We start from the raw sequence: 23,950 nt of genomic DNA on the forward strand, positions 1-23,950 counted from the left end.
ATATCCGACGTGCAAGTTCGTAATAATAATTTAAATAGTATATCCAATTTCTTGTACTATGATATTTGTACTATGATAGCAGAAGTTGTTACATACAATAGTGTTGCAATAGGTTTTGGAAAGAAAGAGAAACACATTTTTAATAAAATTTTCTTCATACGATATAATTTACTTGCACTAATATTGCGTACAATTTTTAATAAATTATTTCATCTTTATAATTTTTGTACGAAAATACGTACACATCTTTGTAGAAAATAAAACAATTTTAGAATTTTCGTAAAATTGCGAAAATTGTTGCTCGGGTATTGTTTCTTCCACTTCTATACGAAAGCAGAAGTCAAAAGAAGTAGATGGAAAGATTATAGAGGATTATATAGAGGATCGTACACATATACAGATATCAAAGAATAAGAATCAGTTTTACTTAAAATTGTCAAAGAGGTAACGTAAAATTTCGAACTTAATGTATCACTGAGAAAAAGAGTACCTATCAAGAATGTAGGTCAGGCCCATTGGTTTTCAATCTTGGCAAACAAAGGTAAATCTGAGTGTAGTCTGAATTGAAAGCGTACTCTGCCGTATTTCTTTTGTTTGAAGAAACTGCAGCATCACATCTATGATAATAAAGAAAATGTTAAGAAAATAATATAGTCATATTATCTTCTATGATACATGGCGATATGTATTTTATTTTGATTTATTTATTTTCTTTTAATTTGTATTAAATTTATGTCACAGTTAATCCAGCAGTGCCAAGCTTTTTTCCATTAAAAAGTATTTAAAAAAAAGTAAATTCTGTACGGATATTTTATACGTATAAGCAGTTATTTTCGGGATGGAATGGAAAAATCGCACATAGACACCGGCAAAAATAAGCATGTCACTTTGAAAAAGAATGGATATACATATATTTCAGTTCTCTTATACAAGACGCTCGCACTCGGTTTCGGTTTTCAGAATCTCTGCTCGCTCAACGCTAGTCATATATATTCCGAAGCAAATGGTATCCCTCAAAACTGTCAATCGCGCGACAGACGCTACTCATTTTGTCTCGCTCTGCTAGTGGTAAATATCACTATTTGTCTTGGTTTGTGGCAAAATATTATTTGTGCCTCGAGAACGTAACGCTCAAATTCGAAATGCGAAAATATATTACTGATAATCCGAATGGGACGTTTTTAATGCTTGCCGCGCAATTTGGCAAATTAGCTGCAACAATTGATCGTTCGTTGGTCGAAACTCCAAAGGTAGAGCTCTATAACCGATTTGTGTCACGTAAGCAACCAAGAGAACAAAGGCAGGCATGTTGTGATCATTGTATCGACATCATTGAAACGAGTACACAAGGTCCAGGTGGTTGGACATGAGATGTTGTTTTTCGGTAACAAACTTAAAGAAGTCCAGAACACGTCTTTGAAACTTGTCCTATCGCGTGAAGAAAAGATAAAGTTTTTCTGTTTCTATGATTCGAGCGGCATTATTTATTTGGATCTCGTTCCGGGAGATCAAACTGACACTAGTCAGTATAATTTTGACAATTTTGAAAATTTGACAATTCGGCTATTATTACCGTGTCTCTTGATAAACAGTAACAAAACAAAATGGGCATTTTTTTACTTATCGATTAATATAAATGGCGAAATATATGCAATATATATTAATAGCTTTACACTAGACTTTTTGAAGATTATAAACTCATACAGTAGTAAATATAATGATGAATAAAATTTTGTTAATTATTACATGCTACAAGATGCTTGATACTATTGCGTACGGTAATGATAAGAACTTTGAAAAATTTGATATGACCGTAAGCGAAAATATTCGCTCGATACAAGCTGCTTATATTTGCAATACCCGTACACAGGAACTTTTTTATATTATTACAAGTTCTGCACATTTGTGCAATTTCTCGCAATCGCCGCGCAATCTCGATATTCTCAAATTTCCAAGAAATTTGAGACATTTCGCTTCAATTGTTTCGCGGCAACGCGATCGTGATTTCAGTAAGGATGCGGCACGTTCGCATTTCTCATTTTCTTTACTTTCATGCGAACGTGCCGCATCTTTCCCGGCATCCCGAGGATGTCTCTCGTAACTCGTCTCGCGGCAATTTCGCCCTCAGCACCTGGAATCACCCTCGACAATTTCTATGTCTCACATCATTTTTATTAAAATATCCCCTCATCTTTTTTCTCTGCCCGCCGCGTTAAAACATTCCTTATTCCGGGTTCCTTGCATTCCTTATTTTCATTACACACTGGATAACGAAGAATATTTCGTCCTCGCTGCTACTAATTTACTTCTCTAAAAGCGGACGCATGACGCCTCTGGACAACGACGTTGACAATGAAACGCAGTAGTACCTTACATTCTCCTCTAAATAGTTTCACGCGCCGTTAATGAGCAACAGGGCTTGCTAGAAACTTATCCATTTATGTTAATTGCCGGGATTAAATTGAATTAGTAAAAGCAGTTTTACTCATACCGACACAGTTGCAGGATAATCCATTACTTATATCAAATGATTGTATGATTTACGAAGATTTTAATCGTGTGAATGAAAGTGTAAAATAAACAATAGCATGCAAGTAAACTTTGTGAGATATGGCAACGAACTTGTTGAGGAAAGGAAAAAAAAAAGGAAAAAAAAAATAGAAAAACAGGAAAATCGAGTTTGACATAATTAAAAGTACTTAAGAAAGCACTATATTAATCTTTCATGTTCAAGGAAACCCAGAAATCAATTAAACTGTGATCAAACTTATCAGATCGATATCGTTGAAATCGGCTACCAGATACTGCAATTTTAAACAACTGCAGTTGCACTCGGATTAAATTATACGCCAGGGTGTATGGCAATATAATACTCTCGTGTATTTAACATTTAACGCTGCTAATGGAAAAGTTTCTACTAGCTACGACGCGACCACCAGCAGCTCGTATGCATTAGCCATAATTCAGTTAGGTACTCTTTTTTTATGGCGAAAAACGATCGGGACCGAACTTGAATTGACGACTTTACTACGTGCGAGATGAAGCTGGGCCGCTTCTGTTTCGCGATCATTAAACCCTCCTTCTTTCTCTCTCTCTTGTAAGTCGCCCTCCAACTCCACTACGCGGCGGTACCTTTCTACTCACCACCTTGGCCCTTTCAAAAGTGCATTTACCTAGCCCTCGCCTCCACTTCCTTTCTTCCTTCCTTCACATCGTTTCTTTCAACTCGTTTCTTACCCATCTCGCACACTGTCGCATGTACACGCCGTCGTTGCTAACCGCGGGGGTCGTCGTTGTGAACACTCAACAGTTGTAAGCCGCTGTATTGTGCGGAAAAACGAAAAATTCGATGCCCTCGCGAAAGGTATTGCCCCCAGAATTATACGTTTCGACTCAGCGTAGGAGCTTTTGTTCGCGCAGCAGCGACGACATTTAATAAAACCCACATCCTACATTGCTGTCCCTCAAGACATGTTATTTTGTAAGAATGCGTGTAATTATAATTTTGTCTAATTTCGAGGAAAGTGGTAGAATAATTGGAATACCTATGCGGCAACATGAATAAGTTGTTCACGATCGATTTACGGCTTCTTCCAGACACGCGTCTACGTTACATGGACGCCGATGAAAGCATGGGAAATACGAACTGGGTTCCAGGCGACTTACACAATCTACACCGCTGCGTACCAGCGTTTCGTCGCACAGGTATACAGTATAACATTTTGCCTTCCGTTCTCCTGCTTCCTTCGACGAAATTACATATTCGAGTATTTGATGCAGTCTCTTGCTGCATTTCCGTTATATAATTTTACATTAATAAATTCAAGCATGATAAATACTTGTTAGATATTTGTTACAAGTAATATGACAAAACGATTGTACACATTCCTAAGTAACCTTAATATTAATGGTTTTGGAGAAGTTCTTCACTATTTTTCACACATAGCAAAGAAATGAACAAAATCATAATGTTCAGATATCTTCTAAAAAACAAAAAAAACAGGATTCATCTATTTTGCTTCCAAGTTCTTCATTCATACGCTGGAAATCTCTTTTCTTGATCAAAACACTCACATAAAAGTACGAAATCCGCATCTGTCGCGAGATACTGAATTATCCATGATATCGGAAATAAAAGGCGATTTCGCGATTATTGCTAAACTATACAGAGGAATAATGTTTTTCGCCAGGTATAGACGTTACTGGTATGCGGACGCATTTCTATCCGGAGGGTGGCTGGGGCTGGTTGGTTTGCGCTGCTGGTTTCCTCGCCCTGTTGCTCACCACCGGGATGCAACTCGCCTTCGGATTACTTCACCTTTACGCCGCGCGGCATCTTGGTGAGCACCACTTGATGGACATAGGTATGTCAAGCACCTCTATTGATCTCGTGATATTATTCTCTTAATATATATTAGGCATGCACATTCATTTTCGTGCCACTTGCCGCTTAATAAAGAGCGAGATTAATTCCTGCTATTAAAAAGATCAGATTGTTTCATAATTTTGTTATATCTTAGCATCTTGTAAACGTTAATGACAGTACTTTAAAACCGCGGTGTTTAGATCTCAGATAATTATTAGGAAATGGGTAAAATAAAACGTATCAAATTTGTTTACACAGTTTATATAGAAATTTGATTAAATAATGTATTGAATACTTGTTGAACTTATTAAGAAAAACATTGATTGTTTTAAATATCGAAACATCAAAATATTCTGGTAGTATATATTACATTATGTGATATCTAGATATAAAAATCTATTTGCATCAAATTTTAATAAAATCTTTTCGCAGTATGAGATTATAATATTATCCAAGTGACATGAAAAATATTAAATTTTTTAAAACAATTTTTAATCCGGAAAAACGCAAACAAATATCGAAACATTACGAATGATTTTGTTCATTTTTGTGTTATATGGAAAAATAGTGGAGAATTTCTCCAAAACTATTATTTTGTACATCTATAAAAAAATGATTATTTGTCAAAATGATTTGATTTTTTTTTTTAAGCAGACTTCTATTCTATTTCCGTCTATGCGTTCCTATGTAGGACGAAAACGTTTTCCAGTGCTTTCAACGATTCCGCACTCGCACTCATTAATATTTTACTTTCTTGCCAGGTTGCTTTTACACTCGTTTCTATACCGATATATCGCGAAATGCACGGAGCGTTTTCTGCTCGATGCACACTGCCTCGCACAGTTTCCGAACTCTAACGTGTATATTAAAGTTCTATTTCTTAGATTGCGACGACGTATTTTACGGCAGGTTGAAGCAACAAATTACGACTCGCGATAACTCACGTCGTACCGTTTTTCTAAGCGCAGATGGTGAATGCAGTACATAAAAAATGAAACTATAAATAAGTAGCAAGTTGCATTTTTCATATAATTTTAAGTCAACATGTTCTTCGGACCATAGTTAATTCAAAACATTTATCTTTTACCTTCAACGCAAATTAAATTTAAAATAAAACTTTTGTCGAGGCAAAAGTGATGTGTAATTAACTGAAAAATGAGGAATACCGTTACATTTGACGTTTCATTTATCAAGACTAATTAATATTAAATAGTTTGCTGATTGTGTTCTGTGTATCTTTCTTGCTCTGTGAATTTATGAAATTTTATTATTTATGAAAAGAATTTGCAATAAAACTGGGAAAATAATTTATCAAAAGAGTAACTCATTGTGAAAATACTTATCCGATTGTGAGCTCGATTCCCCGAAACAATGCATTTTAATTTATATTTTTATTTCGCCATTACATATATATTCTGTACGTGACCTATCGTATATTGGTGGAAATGTAATTTTATTTATTTATAATGCACTTTCAAGTTTATTTTGTATTTTTCGATTTACGTCGGCAGATTGTATTATCGCTTTTTGTCATTTTGTCGACATTTCTCTTGTGCTAACGTCAGAGCGTCTGTGTGGATTTATATTTATCGCGAATAAATCTGCCCTTTATAAATTCACAGTTTAGCAATCACAATTCCGTTGGTGCGTTATGGAATTATCGACCATAAAGCTTGTACCGAAGAACGGAAGAATGATTTTTAGTATAAAACACAAAGTTATATAAATAAATTTGCATACCTATGAAGGTCCATTTTATCAGCTTGGTAAAATTAGCAGCTTGAGTTTGTCATTATTAATTAGTTGCTTATTATTACGCTAGAAAGACCGGTATTTCTTAGTAAGTACATAAAGTCTTAAAGTCGTCTAGTAATAATTATTTTGATATGAATCCTTAGATACTCTAGGCTTTGTCTTTTGTTCGTGTCAACGAACAATAAGTTTAACTCTACAAAGGATTCTATGACAATAATAATGTTTTGCGCGCTCGAATACCGCATTAATATTAATGCGCACAGATACGTCTTTACATAAATTTACTTTGGAGAGATTACATTAGAGAAGTTTCTTGTAATACGATATCATAACTATCTCAATCCTTTATCCTTCACAATTTGCATTATATTCTGCATTATACTGCTGCTTTACTACTTTACAGTATTACATTATACGTTATCAGTCTATAAAATAAGTTTTTAATACATTTAGATAACAAGAATTTTGTGCAATCTGACGTCATAGCATAATCAATAATATGCTTGTGTTTTATGTCGATCCGATTTGCACAGATTATTTTATTGAGTATTATCCCAATCAAGCTTATCAGAACGATAGTATCTGTTGTACTGATATGAATGCAATATATTGACGGGCATACCATCATGTGAACAAAAAAATAAAAAGAAAGAATGCAATAATAAAATGTGTAATATAACAATACATTCGAAAAATTAAAAAAGATTATTATAATTGTTTGCTTGCTTATAACGAGACACTATAGGGCTGATATTTTATTCGATGTTGGGCATTAAACAAATAAAATGCTCAAACTCCGATTTTTAAATAGACATTGTTGACACAATCGATTTTCTCACTGTGTTATTATAATAAAATCAACAAGATACCTTGTATCGAAATTAATTTTGTTTTATTAAATTTATTATAATATTACTTATATAATTAGAATTTTATTTATAGTAACGTTATTTTTTATGTAATAATTAAAATTTCATATAACAAAAGCAGTAGCGAAACAATTCGGAAAACTGAATAGAAGAATAGAACATTTTGCTTATTGAGTTTTCGCAACCAAAAATAGTTGATCTGCCCTGCAGGTAAAACGAGTGTCAGGAAGGATTAATCTTGTTATTGCGACTTATTTTCCTAGCCAGTGGAGTGTTAAGGAGCGCTTAATTTACACGTTATTCGATTAAAGGTTAAACGGCAAACTCTACCGCGGGCTGAGCTCGATCGATGGACGAGAAGTTTACATTATATATGCATATATGTGTATATATATAGGGGAATGTGTGTAGAATAAAAGTGAAAGGTCTTTCCTCTTGACATGACATTTTGCTCGACCTTAAAGTAATTAAAAAGTTTTATGTATCGATTGCGTACTTAGAGACGAGCTTCCTGGTTTTTTTAATGGTACACGTGTACATGCTCGAAATATCCTGCGTATAAATGAAAATATATAAATAGAAAAATGGTGATATGTGCATTGCATATGCATATTGTAATATTAATAATTATTTACGCGTTTAGCTGTTTTAATTATTTAAGAAAGAGAGACAGAGAGAAAAAAAGAGAGAGAGATCAGGAGGATATAAAAATCTACTAAAAGGGTACTAAAAGGTATTTTTGTAGTCAGTAAAACTATTATAATATTATAATTATATATTACAACAAAGAGCTAACTTTAAGTTACAATTATCTTGCAATTAAATTTTATATATACGTGTATAAAATTATAAAGATAGGGTGTATAATAAGATTAACGAGGAAGCTGATAAATAAAGGTCATTGAGCAAATTGATAATCGTTAATTATAAAATGATCAATGCGAGTAACGGACGTAACAATCTCGCGTGTGTGACACAGGTATTGATTATACAGGTATTGATTTTGAATACTGGACATCCATTGTTTTTGTCACCTTTTTCAGAAAATGAAAGGTTGATAGCATACGAAAGCCATGCATGACGTTTTATCGAAAATACCACAGAAAAAAAATATTGAATAAAAAAAAGAATTTTGGGCGGAGAGAGATCTAACAAACTATAACGTGCATTTCACACTCATAGATGAAATCGCGGAACCAAACTTGTCAAACTTAGCGCTCAACCCCGACGACATCGCGAGAACAAGATCGCCCATTTTTCGGAATCCAGTACTGTCTCGATTTTTGCTCACTCATGTTCCTCGACGAGCGGGAAATATCTTACAATTCGGAAAGCGCAATGGAATAAGTCGAGGCAAATTTATCGTGAGAATTTAACCGTCGATATCGCCAGACCATGCTTGCGAGCAAAATGACGCGTCGTTTCACGGAAATCCACTAAACCCCATCAATAAACCGATCATTCATGTTATCGCTACTTAGCTCCGTCATGAAAAACATTCTGATCCCTCTACGGGATCCCCATCGTGCCGTCTTATTAATAACTTTCATATCGACAATTTCCCAATATTTGTCGCGTTCAATAATCTCGTCCGGGTGTATTGACAATGAGTATTGATCTCGCTCTGGAGTTTCCCCTTTAGCTGCCCCTTTAGGCTGCGTTCACGAGACCAGAGTCATGACGGAGGCCAACTCTGAACGTGAACCTGTACATATTCGTCTTTGTACGTTTGCACGATACGACCAGTGACCGTGTTATTTGTCGATCGACCCCACGTGATTCCCACACCGTGGCTCCTCGGCCACCAGGCACGAGTGGAGTTGGGGGAGATCCTGGTTTGTCCCGGGGGTTTGTCCGGTGGTTATATTTCAACTTGCGGCACGAACCAACCGCTGTCCGCGAGTCGCGTCCCTCGAGCTTTTCGCCAAAGCACGATTAACGTGCCATGGCACGCGTGGCACCGCTACAAGCAGGTGATTCCGCTTTTTCACTTCGAGCCTCGTATGACACAGAAGACTACCGAGTTTGGGAAGGAAACAGCGCTTCCATATGAAAGACAGTAGATTTGGTCAAGTGACATTAAAGATGCCTAGAAGGCATGCTAGACGCTAGATTTAAGTTTATCGCGTGACACTTGGGTCTGATGAAAGCATTAATATAATGTAAAATGCTGAAGAATTTTCTGTAGTCGTTGCGAACGAGTGGAAATTTGTAATCTGATAAAACGTTGCAATAGAAAATATTTTAGAAAATTAAAACTACCACAATTATTACAGTAAAAAAATGTTAATAAAGGAAAAAAGCTCGGATAAAATTCGTATAAAGTGGAATTGATTTTTAAAAAATGTCTGGGGAAAATTAAGATGTTCTTGTTTAAAAAAGAACTTTATTTTACACAGTTATCTGTCTTTGTTTATTATAATTTATCATTTAAATAGAATTGCGAAATATGAAATTACAAAATATCATATTTGAAGAAATAAGTTTATATAATAAAACTGAGAGAGAGAGAGAGAATAACAGAGTTTAAAAGTATAATTTTATAAAAACAGTAAAACGATAAATTGAAGCGAACAATCCTTTTGCCACTATGCACATGACTGTGAAAATTTTATTGTAACAACTCTATCAAGTTAATGGTTAATTAATTCTAATTTCTTATACACGTGGTCGATTACTTAGAATCCAGTACACTGAAAATCTCGATAATCCGAGTACGGCCTTGCTTTAATCAGTTCGGATTACGCAACTTGCTGTATCACGTAAGCCGTGGAAAAGCGATGTTACGAGCAGTGAAGCCTTGATTTCACTTCAATCTTCTTGGGCAGCGATCACGTAACTTTTTCCCTAGGATGAAAAGTGAAAAGTGAAAAGTTTCACGTATTTTCGCATCAAAATATTCAATATTGTATAGTTTTTTAAGAAAACGGTGAGAAAGACACTCCCTTAGGGATTGTACTTTTCCACGAACAGAGTTACGTAATCGCGTAAATACTGAAACAGTTCACACGAAAGGGATAATAAAGTGGAATAAATAAATAAAGTGGAAAGTGAAAAGTGAAACGTTTCACTCGAAATTACATGATCGATCCCCTGTAGACGGATAATGTCCGTTAAATCGTTAATGGCTTTCCAAATTTGAGTCTGATTATTCGCCATCGGCGATCCATGATTATTAATCGTTGGTGAGGCAAAGATTTTAAGAGAATTGATAAAGTCAGTCATTAATCCAGCCATTAAAAACTCTTTTATCTTTTGGTATAAAGCTGATTAAAATAGTATTTTAATAACGATACTTTCACGACATTTTATGTTCTTTAATTTAAGATGCAAAGTCAAAGAAAAAATAGTAAAAATGTATGAAAACTTTTCGATCTTGTTACATAGACTTAGTTCCTTTCTACTAGCTCTGTTGTTGTGAAAATAACACTTGTTTTTTTTATTTGTGCACTTTCTGCACTCTCTAAAATGTTATTTTCTCTCTTTCTTGTCTTCAATACTTGTTTCATTCTAGGTGCAACGACCGCAACAAAGCACTCGTAAAAGAAGAACAGACCTTATTGCGTTCTAGTAAATGGATGTTAGCCAATTTTTACAATGTTTTTACAACACAAGCTTAAATAATTAGAATTAAAGTTTGTACAGTATTTTTATATTTCTCTCGTGTCTGTGGTAATTTTTTAATGCAATGGAAAGAACATGTAAAATAATTGATATAATTACATGCGTGCAAGCGCACAAAAGATATTAAAAATTAATTTTAACATTTCTTAGTATACAGGTGAGGCACCTAAAAGAGGCCACCTGAATATCTCGGCTGTTATTGGTGATAGAAAAAAATGTGTCAGACCAAACTTGCATGGTTTCGAGGGACACATAATTTGTTCTAAATAATTTTTTATTAGGTGGGTAAAATATACAGATATTTTAGTATATCACCAAATGAAATAAAAACAATTGGGAAAGTGAAGACTTTTAACCATAACATTATAGATTTGACATAGTTAGTTTAACGTATAGGATCGTTTAAAGTTCCTTTTGCCAAGTCCTATACCCCACACGTCATACTAGTTTAGGATTAACTCTACAATCATGAAATGATATTAGACTTTGTGTCGCTTTACCTGCCACCCTGAACGACAACGTCAAGCTTGCTCAGAACTAGCGATATACACAGCATTGCGCTCAGGAGTGGAAAATTGCTCATCTCCTGTTTGGAAGCGAGTTGCTCCAACAACACTGTTTCCAAGTAAGACAGAGCATCGGAACGAGAAAGCGGAGAAGGATAGAGAGCGGATTGGAGAGTGAGGAAATGAGAGAGAAACTAGGAATTAACAAAGATTTTCGAATTATCAGTAAAAGACACTTCATTATCGTCATAACGAACGCATAACGAAAGAGCGAGCCAGAAAGACAAAGTTATTTTATTGTAATCTGCAAAATTTATTAATTTCTTGAAACATGATAACAACTCATTTATAATTGATGCATGCAATAATGGTTTAACCGCACATAAATAATGAAAAGAATTTTATTTTATGCGTTATATGTTTTTAACAACAAATATGTTTTTTAAACAACAACAAATAACAGTACTTTTTAAATTTTTAAATTTTATTAGTCCTCATTAAATTTGATAAGATTTTAAAAAACTGTTTACTGTACTTAAAAAATGTTTTTAATTATATTCTTTAATTATAATAATTATAATAGTATAATTAGATTCTTTAATTAAATACAAATTTATCAGTTTATTAATCATTATCGAAAAATTTCATTTTTCCTCAATAATATCTTATTTTCATCTCTTATAATGTTTATTATGGAATCTAATAACGTAATTTGTCACTTCAACGTCATGCTTGTTAACGTGATGTTCTATGATAAGCATGAATAATTCAAGCTTCCATTACGCTACGATATTTTAATGAAACTATTTCTATCCTATGATTTCGTCCGATCTACCTTCGTTCTCGAAGAGGTCTGTCTTTCTAACTCCTTGTGTACACGTAGCATACAACTTGCTTGCAATCAGTGTGTGTGTGTGTGTACACACACACACACACACACATATATATATATTGATTTGATTGAAAAGTCCGTGTGCGGATTTTAAAAACATTCAGACGCAAAACTTTGTATTAAGAATTATGTTTATTGAACCAAATATGCATCATGTTTTTCGATAACTTCCATCGCCATTTCTTAGCTAACTGCATTATATCACTTTGATAGAATATTTGATTTTTATTGGCGAGGAACTGAACCAGATGATTTTTGAAGTCCTCTAAAGAATACGAAATATAAGTGGAAATAACTGGAATAAGCGACCGGAATAAGTGAAAATCACACACTGATGGTGCAAGATCGGGAAAATACGATGAATGAGGCAAGATTCCAGCCAAGTTGCAATAATTTTTGCTGGCTCTGTAAAGAAACGTGTGGTCTAGCGTTATCGTGTTAGAACGTAACACCCTTTCTATCGACCAATTCTGGACGCTTCTCATCGATTGTTGCCTTTAATTGAGCCAATTGGGGACAGTATTTGTCCGAATTAATTGTTTGGTTATTCGGTAGAAACTCTTAATGAATGGGTCTCTTCCAATCACACTAAATGCAGAGCATGCAGATCGGCCTGTGGTATATTAATGGTACCTTAATAGTTTCCTTGCTTACCCTACGACCTATTTTGCACTATGTTATTGCAAGCGAATAATTGTCCTCATCCGTCCAACCAATCTTTTAAAAAATCATTTTTACTCCTTTTCGGCAATGAAACACAGATGGAAATGTGTCCATTATATTTTTTTTCAACTAATGCGGCACCCAAATATCCAGCTTCTTTATCAATCTCAGCTTTTGCGTGTGTTCGGGAATAGTGGCGAATGTTGAGTTTCTCTACGATCTTCCTCTGCGAGTAGTGATTTGCCGGTCCGCATCAATTACAGTCGTGATTTGGTCGACATCCGTAGTAACTAGCCGATTGAAAGGAGAAGCGTCTTCAAGATTCAATTCTCCTGCACGAAACTTCGCAAAGCATTCCTGGCACATTTCCGTTTGTTAATAATATGTTCTGTCCATACACAGCGCATTCATCTTTTGTTTAATTTGCCTCGCATTTTTATCTTTATCGATAGTAAAATGGCATTATGCACCAGAAAAGCGCGTTATTTCCTTCCATTTTCAAACTGCTGTTAAAACGCTCGTGTTTACACGATTGCGATCGCTTTACTCAATAAATGTGTGCTGAAGTTGTCACCTTTTGGAACGTCCACATACTTGACAAGTTGTACTGAAGTTGGGACATGTTTGGTTGAAGTGATCGACATCTGTTGGGAAATCCGTATGGACCTTCTGGTCAATCCAATACATATAAAAAGAAATAAATGGTTGAAATTTTATATATAAAATTTATTCAAATATTAATAGAGCCAAAATAATATTAAAAAGTTTATGATTATGATTGCATATGTAAGTGTCGACGCATCCAATCTTTATCAATTAACATAATAAATAAAAACAGGGAGAGAAAAAATTCTCTTTCTAAAATCACAATTTCCTAAATATGTATAATTTATTAAGAAGAGAATAACAGAAGAGAAAGAGAGAGGGAAAGAATATTTGTTAAAGAATTATTATACAAGTATTTTCCTATTTATACTTCAATTCTGTTAAAGGATGTGTCTTCAGTTTGTTCCCATGACAGTAGAATTATTCATCATGGAACCAACATGGATAAATCCATAGTGATAGATGCGATATGACATCGGAGCAGTGCATATGGCAGCCTAAACGGCGAGAGCTCGCGACATGTTGCTTCCCGGTGATCCTTCCCGGCTGATGTCTGTCGTTCGGCATCCGATTGGGGTGCAGCGAGTCGATATATAAGCCAGAAAGACGTAAGGCGGCCGGGAAGCTTCTGGGATCTCTTTCTCATGTGATATACTGTGCATGGCGATGCATCGCTGGCTGATGCACGTAGAGAGAGAGAGAGAGAAGAGAGAGAGAGCCACGCTATGGGGATATGTACCCCCCAACCGGAGATAGACCTAGTTTCGCAAAAGTTATCCACTTCTTCGTTCCCTGTCGAAGTTAGTGGTTCGAACGATGATGGCAAACGCCTACCATAAGGCGCCTCTCAGACCATCAATATTCTAGTGTCGAGAGACCGAAGTATTGACAATGCTTCAGTAATTAGCGTCAAACCGGGTGCCGCCACAGCAATGAACAATATACGTGCATTGTCGATATCTTCAGTTCACGCCGCATTATCACAGAGAGGCTTTATAGAGTGTTACTCCGGGGAGAAGGGTGGTGATCTAAGCGTGATAACTATTGTATTTTGTGTTTAAATACATCAAGGAAGATATAGGTGCACAAAAAAAAGATAAGCGCCACGAAATTGTTATTACCGACATAGTAGAAACAAATATTGACTGCCAGAGAGCAGCTTAAAGAGAAAACTTTCATCAGTAATCACATTCTTTCTTCTTTATTGCTTTTGCAATATTGGTTACGAAACTTTGTAATCTTCTGATTGAAAATTTTAGAACTTTTCATCTGCAAGTTTTTATTTCTTTTAATAAATTTAACTTCGAATTTTTTCGAATATTGTGAAAATACTGGAGTTTTTAATTTAAACTATGTAGTGTTTTACGTTTGTTTCTTTTGTTAACGAATAGTTAATTATGTTTTGAGTTTTGGTAACATTTACATATACATACAACTTCTCTAGTTTTTGTAATAAACTATTTTTAATTTAACTCTTGTTTTTAATTTTAAAAGTTGAAATCGATATTATTTAGCTTGATAAGTCTCATTCTTATTAATATAATTTTGATATTTGTTTAATTTTTTTAATTTAACAATTTTATAACAAAAGAAACACAATAAAATTCGAAGAAGAAATATAGACTTTTTAAAATTTTGCAAAAAATAAATGGAGAGAGATTCCCACTTATTCGTAGACAAGTCTGGATGATTGCATTGTAAATACATATCACAATGCAGTGCAATTCTATTTATGTTTGAAGTTTACGTTGCAACTTTCGATTTGATTAACTATTACTAACTAAACTAGCATTAAGTAACATTACGTGTACGTAGGGACAGCATGATCGATGCGAGCGTCATACTTCTTATTTTACGCGGAACCGCAAGCATAAAATTTATTACACTGCTCTCTGTGATAAAAATACGCGTATCTTTTTTGCCGTAAATCAGAATGCAACATACTTATTTCCATCCATAATTCAAAAAATAAACATTTCTATCTAATTACTTTAGATTTTTTTATTATACTATACCAAAAATTGTTGCAAAATTAATATGACGAATTAATTACAAGTACTCTCATTAGAGAGATGTTAAGCAAACATTATAATGATATGAAAGTAATAATAAAAAAAAGTTTAAAAGATTACAAAGCAACGTCAAGATGAATGGGCAGGTTAATAAATTTGTTTCTCCTTGAAAAGTGAATAGTACGCTGAACAACCATGTTGCTGAAATCACATACGCATTCTTTGTTTTCTCTCATAAGGTTTCTCAAGTAACAATGGTAAATTCTTGGTCTAGAAAGTTTCTGTGTATTTTTGTCCATTCAACATTCTACCAATGAAGTAGGGGCTCAAATGCATCACCGATAATTCTGCACCAAACACTCCTTCCGTTTACCCAAATCCTCGATCAGAATTTGATGTACAATGCTTTTAGGCATCTCAGTGAGTTTCTCGATGAAACTTGCACACAGCGGTCCGATCCGAAGGATTTCAAGTACTTTTTGCACGTTTTCGGAGATACGACTTGTTTTCGCCGGCAGTGCTCGTGGAGCGTCTGCGATGTTTTCCCTGTCGTCACGAAATCGAGCATCTGAAAACATTGGAACGATTCAAACAATCACTACCACACACACTTTTCATCATTTGGTTCCGTCAGTCGTTTTGCCCAGTTTAAAACAAAATTTAATATCGACTTTTTGATCCATTTTTACGACGAGCATGGATAAAGTATTGTCACAGTTAACGTCAAAACTAATGACCGCAGACATGCTAGCCTCTTGAAACTGTGAACAGTTATAGCTGAAATGTCAAGCTTTATAACGCAACCACTTATCAAGTATGGCGCTGCCGTTATTGCCGAATGTAATATGACAGATTATTTCTTCAACCAACAGTCACTTATTTGCTTTTCTCTACCTATTTTAGTAGACTCGGAAAGTCGTTTATTTTCTATTGTTTGACGGGGGCTTTTACAGTTTTACGGTCTTTTTAACATTTTTCTTATTATCGACGATTATAGTCACGGGGAAATAACGGAAATTACTCACTGTAGAAGCAACAATCGCCGTTGGCAATGAAACGGAAACGGTTGCGGAAAATGTAATTCGCGGGTATCCTTTGAAATGGCCGGAGAGAAATGATGTAGCATTAGACTAGCCTTTTATCGACGCCAAAATGCATCATGAAGCTTATGCTCTGGAGCTCTGGGGCGTCGCTAAAATATTCTCTGGGGATGAAAGCGACGAAGAGGATAGGTACGGTTCTCGCAGAGAGAGACGTCATTGAGAGTTACAAGAGAAATACGTAATGACGGACGAGCATCGAGACAGGCATCAGGACAGGCATGAACAAAGCCTTTGCGCTATCGTCCATTCGAATTCCTTGTTGCTGCTATACGTTAAGACCGCCGTGAAAAGCTCTTTTATGCTTTGCGAATGTATTTAAAGCACAGTGTCATCGGTGTGTTTCATCTTTGAAAAATTATCCTGCCCCGTCTGATGACGTGTTCTCATATATCATCATGGTAGCATAATAGGAAACATAAACCCGTCGACATATCGCTTTTCAAATATTTATGGTTTATAGTAGAAACGTTCCATTACAAAAGATGATATTCTTTTTATAAAGAAGACGACCGAGCCAGAAATGACATGTAAATACTTTTATAAAATTTTACTCTTGTTATAATAAGATAAAGATAACGTGCACGATTATTTCTTATTTCTGTTTCAACAAATAGTCTTCAATTGTAAATGTATTATATAAAATTAAATTAAATTATATTAAATCAAAATTCATCTGTTAAACCAAGTGATGCTCTAAAATAGTAAAGTATTAATGGATCTCAATTTATACGTGTACTTTTCGTCTTGTAAATAATAATTGTTCACGGATGTTGTAAAACAGAATTAGCAGTTGCACTGAAATATAAATAGGTAACGTAAGTATTTCGCGGATAAATCCGATTTCGGCTTAAAAGCAAATCCAATCCATGAAATTCTAAGCGAACGCTCATCGCTGTATTTGATTGCGTTTGTGCAAATAACATTCAACCTCGTTAATTATTCGTGCAAGAACGTCGCTACCTGTTGAGGTCATGGTGCACCAATATCCAGATTTCTTCGCAAACCCTTTTAAGTCACAAGCTAGACAATGCATATTCATTTCGGGGTCGTTCCGTTTCTTTCGATCCCACAATTTTATCTCTAATACCAGGATTACGTACTCAGCTTAAAGATTAAACATCGGATTGCATGAATTTACGTGCGGTGCTAGAGTACAAGGGAGAATTTTGCTAATAGAATTTTAAGTCTGAAACATAAAACGCAATATAACTTATAGTTGTAAAACGTAAATTGATAAATTAATAGATGGATCATCAAATTAATTTAATGTTGGATACTTTATTTATGGGACGCCTGTCAAATTAACGTTTTTAACGTAATTTAATAAAGTACAATATTGTTTTTGTTAATTTTTAGAATTAAGTCTTTTATGTGAATCGATATGTTCGACATTGTGATCAATTATGTGATCAATTCGTTCTTGCAACAACGATACAAAACGCGACGCTAACATGCGAGCAGTTATATGTGAGATAAGAAAAGAAGTATCGGTTTCTTTTAAATGTACTGTTATTGTGAAAACTACTGTTGTTCTTTATCGTTTCCGAGTTTGCTTCTCCCAACACATATAAGCATCGCTCTGAATGAAGTCATTCGCTCTGGCATACAGTATAAACTGATTATAACGTTGATGAAGCATTCTGATATACATGTAAATTGTCTACCCTCGAGAGAAAATAGAGAGATGTTTCTTCAAAACACCTTCTATATCCATTTTACATGATTATTTAATACTTAACGTAAAATACGTAAAACGTTGACGTTGTCGAATTTACGTGAAAATTACAGTTCCAAAAAAATCAAAGCAAGTTCCAAAAAAATCGAACCAAGGAATGTACATTGCTTGTGTTGTCATGTGTATAATTATATACGTGCATGCACTTGCGTGTGAATTCACCATGACAAAGTAGTAATTTTCGTAATGCAGCCTTTTAAACGCAGTGACGCAAGGCACCTCGTTCGTTTCGGATATAATATCACGCCTTAAGTATATTCTCTAGTGCTGCAAGGCATTTTCTTATTTCTTTTTTATAAACACACAATAAAGGTACATTTATATTTTTAACAAGATTGATGGCTCATTGCAAACACACGGAACTCTTTAGAAAGTGTATTCAGCTGCAAGAAGTTGCCGTAAAAAAATTCTAAATGTGCTTTAAAACTATGAACGACAAATATTCAGAACGACTATTCATGGGAATAATATAAAATATTACCCGCATGCATATGGGCCATTATGCATTATTCCTATGCAAAAATTTAATTTGATACTCAATTAAGAAGATTAAAACCTTCAAAGACGTTTGCGCGATCTAATCTCAAAAGGTGTAACTAACAGGATTTCTTCATTAATTATCCTGAAAGTTTTTAAACTAGGAGCTCAATTTTATGCTTAATTAGCTAATTGCTTTACGTTAAAATTAAAATATAATAGTACAATTGAGATTTATAATAAAAACGACTTTTTATATTTAATTTCTTTGAAAATGTTTTTATATCCAGAATATAATCTCACTAAATAGCAATCCTTATTTAATTATCATTAGGAGATTTTATGACAAATACGTTAAATTGTGCGGTGTATTCTTAGAAATACCGTCGGTAGTTTTTAATACAACTCGCGTCGCTCTGAATTGAAATATATTTTTATATTTCTTCTGAAAACTTGTTAGAATTGTCCACATTTGTCTGAAAACATTTGCCGAGCACTCGATATTCTAGATAGATAGGCAAATGGGCAAGACGGTAAACATAGATAAATTAAACTAATAGAGTAACAGAAATTTGTGTCTTTCCTTCAATATAAATTTGATTTCAATTCAGCTATTCATACTGTCGGGTTTGTGATCGAGAATACAAGTGTGCGAGACACCGTGCAACGTCTGTTGAAATTGGCACGGTATATTTATAAAAAGAAAGAGGCGTTACGCCACTTCGCCAAGTAAAAAGGATAAAAAGTGATGCTTTTACGAGATTACAAGACATGTACGTCGATACAACTGACGTAGCCCCGTCCAATTTTAGCATTACAGAGAGATCAAGCTATAGTGCGCTTTGACGCGATGCCATTAAATCGGTCGGCGTTCATATTCAGCGCTGCGATGTCTTCGTGCCTGCAACACGCGATGCATATCGAATCTCTCCCAGATGTCAGAATTTTTATCCGCGCAGCTGCGGCGGGATATAAAATTTTACATGAATCTTTGCATGCGTTTGGACCTACAATCAGAAAATTTTTGAATCCTTTTCTCCTGACTAGATTTCTTTATCCTTTTGCCGCACGAATATAAATATATTCGCTTTATTCTTCTCTTAAATGTAAATGTATACATTTTTCTAATTATTTATACATTTTTCTAGTAGGAGAAAACGCCGTTTGTATATCGTTATACTCGTTTCATTAGGCGTTTAATTTCAGAGTGCGGGGCTATTGTCACATCGTCATATCCGTAAACAGCACTTAACGATCTAACGTTCATCAAAGAAAATTAGTGTAGTTCCCGTTAGGAAGATTTTGCCCTAATTGTGAAATCTGACGCTCTTTGCGAGGAATTGCGAGAAGCTGTGCAATAAACATGGATAACTTTATCGGAAACGTGGTATCGTAGAAAGCAAAGGAAAACAAGAACTTTTTACTATTTTTTTATGTGATAATACGATACGAACAAAAATAAATTTTACATTAGTAAATTTATTGTATAAAGAATGATTGTGTGATTCAATTTATGTATTGGTAATTAGTTAAATTTATTCTTGTTAATTATAACAAGAATAAATTTAACTAATTACCAATACATAAATTGAATCACACAATCATTCTTTATACAATAATTTAATCAAATACTTATATTTCGGCGCGATCTTTCTTCAAGATCAACTAACATCTGCGCAAAAAATGTGAACCAAATTTGTATCACTTTAGAAAATATCTAAATATGAAAAAGTTTCCTCAGTGTCCTACAATTTTGAAAACACAATACGAATGGTAGAAACGTGTGAATTTGTATTTCCGCCATTTCACCCCCGACTGGAAGCGCGGTTTCGTGCCACAAACGGCAATATTGGCGGAAACGCGAAACACGTGAAAATAATTCTCGCACGTTCTGCGAATCCTACGAGCTCCGTCGAAATCCGGAATACGAAGGAATAGTTTGCGAACGTTTCTCGTTAACGTTCGACGCGAATCAATCGGCAAACGAGCTCTCGCCGGCCGACCGGCCGGCCGTCATCATTCCTGTTCGTTGTCGGTCAACAAGGGGTAGCGTCAGATGAAACGACCGTCACATCTCACGAACGTAAAAGCTACATAATCCGAGCCACGTGCTTAGGAACCACCCTTGCGCATCCCTTTCCTTTCCCGCGCTGACCCTGCAGTCGCGCTCTAATAATTGTTCTAAGTTGTCCAAAGTAACTATCGGATAAACGTTTCAGTGTGGACAGGGGCGTTGAGCGCTGCGGTTTCCCGTGGCTCGGCGCCGTTGGTCGTCGGCGCGTGTCGTCGTGGCAATACAAGGCTTACGGCGGTGATCGGTGGCCTCGTGCTGGCTCTGGCATCACTCTTCACCTCGTTCGCCCTCCATACACATCAAGTGCTTCTTAGGTGCGTAACAGCGCAAACAGTACAATTGTGCTTGAGAAAACATTACTGATAGACATCTCGTTAAAAATCCTTCACACGAGCGTTCCAGCCCTTCGTCATTAATCTTGCACGCCCAAGGCAAAATGTGAGAGAGCCGTTCACCCTGAATCGTTCACCCTGTTTCCGCTGAAATAACTGTGATTTATTATTTAACGGATTTTTTTTGGGTCATACTGCAAGCTCGGCCGGCTCTGGCTTGGAGAAAGATATCATGTTTTACGGGATTTGTGTTTTTCCGAAATTCAAGTAGATATTGGTAACACGAGAGCGCTGAGAAACGTGTTGTTCTGTGTATTATATTATACAATCGAGTAATCTACAAAGAGTCGTGTTTCCGCGTTGAACTCAATTCAGCTGCGCTTTGAACGAGGCGTAATGGCATTTCCATTTATCATTCGGGAAAGTCGCATTAACATATGCAAGAAGCAACACTTTCAAATCAAACGAGCATTTGCGGCTCCATACGTCTTCCGAGTTTCTTTAAGACGTCAGTCCAGGTAGGAAAGTGACGTCAGAAGACGATACGATAACATCTATGATGATACAATGACGTCATTATGTCATTACTTTTTTACTTGGGAGTGACACCGTTCTCGCTGCCCTTTCTGATAAAGATCGTCTCAACTTATCCCTTTGCGCAAACCAGACGATGTCCCAAATGTAAAGTCATACGATTTACTTTTGCAAAATGCAACAGCTACGGGGTCGTGCTGGGCGTAGGGACTGGCCTCGTGAGGGAAACCGCCGGGTTGGTGTTGGGCAATTACTTCAGGAAACGACGAGAGTTCGTCGAGATGGTGGTGCAAGCCGGCACCGGCGTGGGAATAGCACTCTTCAGCGTCTTCTACAAGGAAGCAGTCGGGTGAGTTATTACGTGTTATTAAGGGAGAAAAAATGCGTGGGATACATTAACCGATACCGTAAATATCCGTCCGACATTTCCTTCAAGCCGAGTAAAAAAGATCCGATTAACCTTTGGTCGTGTTATTTTTTCTCATGCGTGGGCGCGCGATGCAATATTTAATATCACTTGCTATTTTTTCACCGTGCGGAACGACGGGAAGCGATACCAGAGAAGATTATACCGGCCGGTATGACGAATAGGTTTATCACAGATCATTTTTAATTTATATCGTTACAAACTGAACTTTCGAATCTAACTTGTACAACTGCAATAAAAGTAGCAAGATTAACGTGAGAGAGATTATATTTTAATATGAATGAATTTAAAATATCACAATGAGAATTGTGTTCCAGAAATCATTCCTCTATCAGATATTTCTTAATTAATGTTACTGAGAGCCAAAATAAGAAAAAAGTTAGAAAAGTACAAATACAATATATATTTATTATATTTTCCGATGAATGACATGTTACTTGAAAACGATCAATTCTGCTGGCAATAGTAACGATACTTGCCTACTGGACGACAATGACTCCCGAAACGAATTGCGCAGGACGAAAAGTCGGACGGTTGCGTGCAACATACGGGCAAAGCTGCTTTCAATGCATGGCATCCCTTTATCGTAGAGTTTCGCGCGACTGCATGCTCCCTCGCAACATCCGTATGGCGTGGCGACGGTTACACAAAAATAGCGAACAGATTCGATGTGAAATAATTGATCATTCTATTCGATTCAACTCTTTATCTCCTCTTTTCGGTCCTCACTTCGTCTATTTATGCCTCTCATCGACGTCAGAATAGTTCATTTTGGAATTTCCAGCGGGCGTTCGTTAGTATCATTGATCCATTCAATCTGTCCCTGCGCCTGTTCGACATAAATGCAAATTATTTTTGGTCGCACCTCGTGTCCGAATAGCCTTTCACAGTTACTAAATCTATAATGACTAAATAATCTATGATTGCAAGTCAATTGTTTTCTAGCGAAGGCGAAAAGTTATTAGCCATTTAATTTTTTGTTTTTAATGTGTTGTATGTAGTTAACGTTACGCGCGTTTATAATAGATTTCTTGTTAAACTCAGGTTAAAATTGATTGAAGAGCAACGTTGCAGTACCTAATTATTTTTGAGATTTAATTCTCTTAAAATTTCTGTGATTTCTTGATTTATAATTTATCTCTCGTTATTAAAATAATTATCCTTTTTCCTAGTCATTTTCAAGTGTTTCTGTGATTAAAAAGGCATTTATAAGAATGCCTTGCATACAAATAATAGTTAATTATGTGCTACCTCCCATCATCGGAATATCAGTTTTTCAGAATTATTGTTAAAATAAATAATTGAAATTTGTTTTTGTTAACGACCGGTATTTATTGTAATTTAATCCACGTGTGTATGTGATACAAATACATGCAAATACATGCGCAACGGCACATGCAAGTTATTAAACATTTAATTACTCCGTTGCTATTGCAGTAATTTCAGTTCAGTATAAAAATATGGCCAATTAGAGATCGAGCTCTTCTGGACTGACGAGCATATCATCCGGTTGCTGGAGTAACTCGCTAAGTCGATATAGTTTACTCAATAACTGGGGATAAGCTCGTTTAGCAGCTTGACGATACACCAAGGCAGTTTGTAACGTCGAAATTTACAGAAGCTATGAAACAAAGAATGGTACACAAAGAAAGTGTTCAAAATGTTTTAACATGGAAAAAGAATAATGAAATACGTCGATAAGCATATTAATAATAAAAAGATTCTTTTTACGATTTGCATTATTTTTTCTTTTCATTTAATATTTCAAATACAAAACTTATCAATATAATATTTATACTGTTATAATAATCAATTATCCATAATAATTATCAGTTATCCGTAATAATTTTTTAATATGTGAGCAAATTATTTATATAAATATTAATACTTTTATAATAGAAATTATGTAAAAACATATATAAATATTACATTTATACACATTATCATTTTCAGTTTCGTTTTAAATAAGGTTTTC

The 23,950-nt window shown here is 35.2% G+C and overlaps 1 protein-coding gene across 2 annotated transcripts in view; it reads left to right on the forward strand.

The window, feature by feature from the left end:
• The window catches only part of LOC105282964 (monocarboxylate transporter 4), a 76,238-nt gene that overhangs the window by 40,777 nt on the left and 11,511 nt on the right, over window positions 1-23,950 (forward strand). For both annotated transcript variants that reach the window (XM_026975134.1, XM_026975135.1), the window contains 4 exons: window positions 3,598-3,705; window positions 4,191-4,364; window positions 20,828-20,996; window positions 21,733-21,897. In XM_026975134.1, the coding sequence (XP_026830935.1) occupies window positions 3,598-3,705; window positions 4,191-4,364; window positions 20,828-20,996; window positions 21,733-21,897 (616 nt within the window). The remainder of the gene's footprint in view (window positions 1-3,597; window positions 3,706-4,190; window positions 4,365-20,827; window positions 20,997-21,732; window positions 21,898-23,950) is intronic.

Source organism: Ooceraea biroi, chromosome 14 (genome assembly GCF_003672135.1).
Source record: "Ooceraea biroi isolate clonal line C1 chromosome 14, Obir_v5.4, whole genome shotgun sequence".
Classification (NCBI taxonomy): Eukaryota; Metazoa; Arthropoda; class Insecta; order Hymenoptera; family Formicidae; genus Ooceraea; species Ooceraea biroi.